Source organism: Wyeomyia smithii, chromosome 3 (assembly GCF_029784165.1).
Source record: "Wyeomyia smithii strain HCP4-BCI-WySm-NY-G18 chromosome 3, ASM2978416v1, whole genome shotgun sequence".
Classification (NCBI taxonomy): Eukaryota; Metazoa; Arthropoda; class Insecta; order Diptera; family Culicidae; genus Wyeomyia; species Wyeomyia smithii.
In genome coordinates this window covers 240,903,653-240,905,950 of record NC_073696.1, presented here as the reverse complement: position 1 = coordinate 240,905,950, position 2,298 = coordinate 240,903,653, and the positions used below count along the sequence as shown (strand labels likewise).

The window sequence follows — 2,298 nt, the reverse complement described above, 5'->3', positions numbered from 1 at the left end:
TATCATGGAACGTGTTTAATAAGCCGTGGCGGTTGAAAGAAACCGATCGATCAAAAAATCGATCAAAGCAGATAGATCCTTTTGACATGTTGCTCTACAATTTCAACGCTGACATAGCGCCTTTTTCAGTGCTTAGATGGACGGTTTTTTTTTGTTTTAACATAGTTCAGCATAACCGTGTACGGTCGTAAAACCCATGTGGTAAAATCGGAAGCGGTGATAAGGGCGAAGCTTTGACATTTTGTTTTCGGCTGTATTCGCTTGGTGTTGGTGAAAAACGCGATTTTTGTTGTAGCAAAATCAGCGCTTGATTTTGAAGCATTCTGCTTCTTATGTGAATTTATAAGTAAAATCGGTACCGTTTGTGGAAAATAGTTGTGAGAATTAAAATAAGTGCATCTAGATCATATACTCCGGATGTCAACTTTGTTAGCTGCATAATAAATCTTCGATAGTGAACAATTTCTTCAATCGCCACTAGGAGAGAAGAAAAAGAAGAGGCAACAGATCAACAAAAAGAATTGTGGAAAAGAAGTTGTAGTTGAATCTTCTAGCCGATCCAGATGATGGTCCCAATTGGAGGCCCGGTCAGTCACGGTGGCCATCCGATTCACATACCAACTCCCATTCAAAATGCGCCCCCGCCCTCACAAAGTCAACATGCACCGTCTAGCCAGAATAGACAGTCACTCTCAGTGGTGAGTTTTCGAGTCGCAAGACCGGAGAAGTAAACAAATTTATTTTTTTACTTTTTTCTTCGTTTCAGAAACCTAACTACACTCTTAAGTTTACCTTGGCGGGACACACCAAAGCAGTGTCGGCGGTTAAATTCAGTCCCAACGGCGAGTGGCTTGCCAGTTCCTGTAAGTAAATTGTTTCCCCTCTTGTTTTTGGGTATTCATTGGTACATTTTAGCGGCTGATAAACTAATAAAAATTTGGGGCGCCTACGACGGTAAATTCGAGAAAACCATCTCCGGACACAAACTTGGAATCAGCGACGTGGCCTGGTCGAGTGATAGTCGGTTGCTGGTTACGGCCAGCGACGATAAGACTCTCAAAATCTGGGAACTCAGCTCCGGGAAGTGTTTGAAGACGCTCAAAGGCCACACCAATTACGTATTCTGCTGTAACTTCAATCCGCAGAGCAACCTCATTGTGTCCGGTTCATTCGACGAATCAGTGCGGATTTGGGATGTCCGCACTGGGAAATGTTTGAAGACACTACCGGCGCACTCGGATCCTGTTTCGGCGGTTCACTTCAACCGGGACGGTTCATTGATTGTGTCGTCCAGCTACGACGGCCTTTGCCGCATCTGGGACACTGCTAGCGGTCAATGTCTTAAGACGCTCATCGATGACGATAATCCGCCGGTTTCGTTTGTCAAGTTTTCTCCTAACGGGAAGTACATTTTGGCTGCCACACTAGACAACACGTTGAAATTGTGGGATTATTCAAAGGGCAAATGTCTGAAAACCTACACCGGTCACAAAAACGAGAAATATTGTATTTTTGCCAACTTTTCCGTGACAGGTGGAAAGGTAAGTTTCTTATTGTACTTACGCATGCACACTTGTTTCTAAATGTTCTTTTTGTGGTACGATAGTGGATTGTGTCCGGCAGTGAGGACAATATGGTCTACATCTGGAACCTCCAGAGCAAGGAAATTGTCCAATGTTTACAAGGACACACAGACACGGTGCTGTGCACGGCGTGCCACCCCACTGAGAATATTATCGCTTCGGCGGCCCTCGAGAACGACAAGACGATAAAGCTGTGGAAAAGTGACACATAAAATTGGGCCCGCAGGCAGTTGGGTGACCATCGACCGTGAACACCGCAAATGGCATCCTACTGGCGCGAGGTCCTGCTAGTATTAGTACACACTTTTATCTTCTGCTCTATACACAAACTACATAACATTAAGCCGAATGCACCTTAGGCACTAAGCAATGCACCGAATTAACACTAATCATGCTGCAACGTAACATTTTCTGACGGAATTACTTGATGTAGAGAACAAAAAAACAGTTCATAATTCTAGGAAGTATGAATGTTTAAACCAAAATAGTTTTTCTATTCAAAGAAGCATATAATGTGGTGTAGTGATGATCACAACTCCACCAAGTTACCGCAATTTCCACTTTTCTGTTGAAGAAGTTAAACTATACAATAGTGCCCAGAGGATAGTGACGTACAATCAATTTTGTGAAAAAATGAATTTTGCGTATTGAAGCATTTGTTAAAATTTCTCTCTGTCCTGGATCAAAAATGCCTAGGAAATTTGGAAAACGATTT

At 43.0% G+C, this 2,298-nt stretch overlaps 1 protein-coding gene across 1 annotated transcript; it reads left to right on the top strand.

Annotated features, from left to right (window-relative positions):
- Positions 1-242: 242 nt before the first annotated feature.
- Positions 243-2,068, top strand: LOC129730013 (WD repeat-containing protein 5). Its single transcript, XM_055688961.1, has 4 exons — positions 243-698; positions 767-863; positions 916-1,541; positions 1,607-2,068. Exons 1-4 carry the CDS (start codon positions 564-566, stop codon positions 1,793-1,795), a joined length of 1,047 nt encoding a protein of 348 aa, XP_055544936.1. The 5' UTR covers positions 243-563; the 3' UTR covers positions 1,796-2,068.
- The last annotated feature ends 230 nt before the right edge of the window (positions 2,069-2,298 follow it).

Coding starts and splice junctions, on each gene's coding strand:
- LOC129730013 (XM_055688961.1), top strand. CDS start 564: ATGATGGTCCCAATTGGAGGCCCGGTCAGTCACGGTGGCCATCCGATT. Junction 699..766: donor ATAGACAGTCACTCTCAGTG/GTGAGTTTTCGA, acceptor TCTTCGTTTCAG/AAACCTAACTACACTCTTAA. Junction 1,542..1,606: donor TTTCCGTGACAGGTGGAAAG/GTAAGTTTCTTA, acceptor GTGGTACGATAG/TGGATTGTGTCCGGCAGTGA.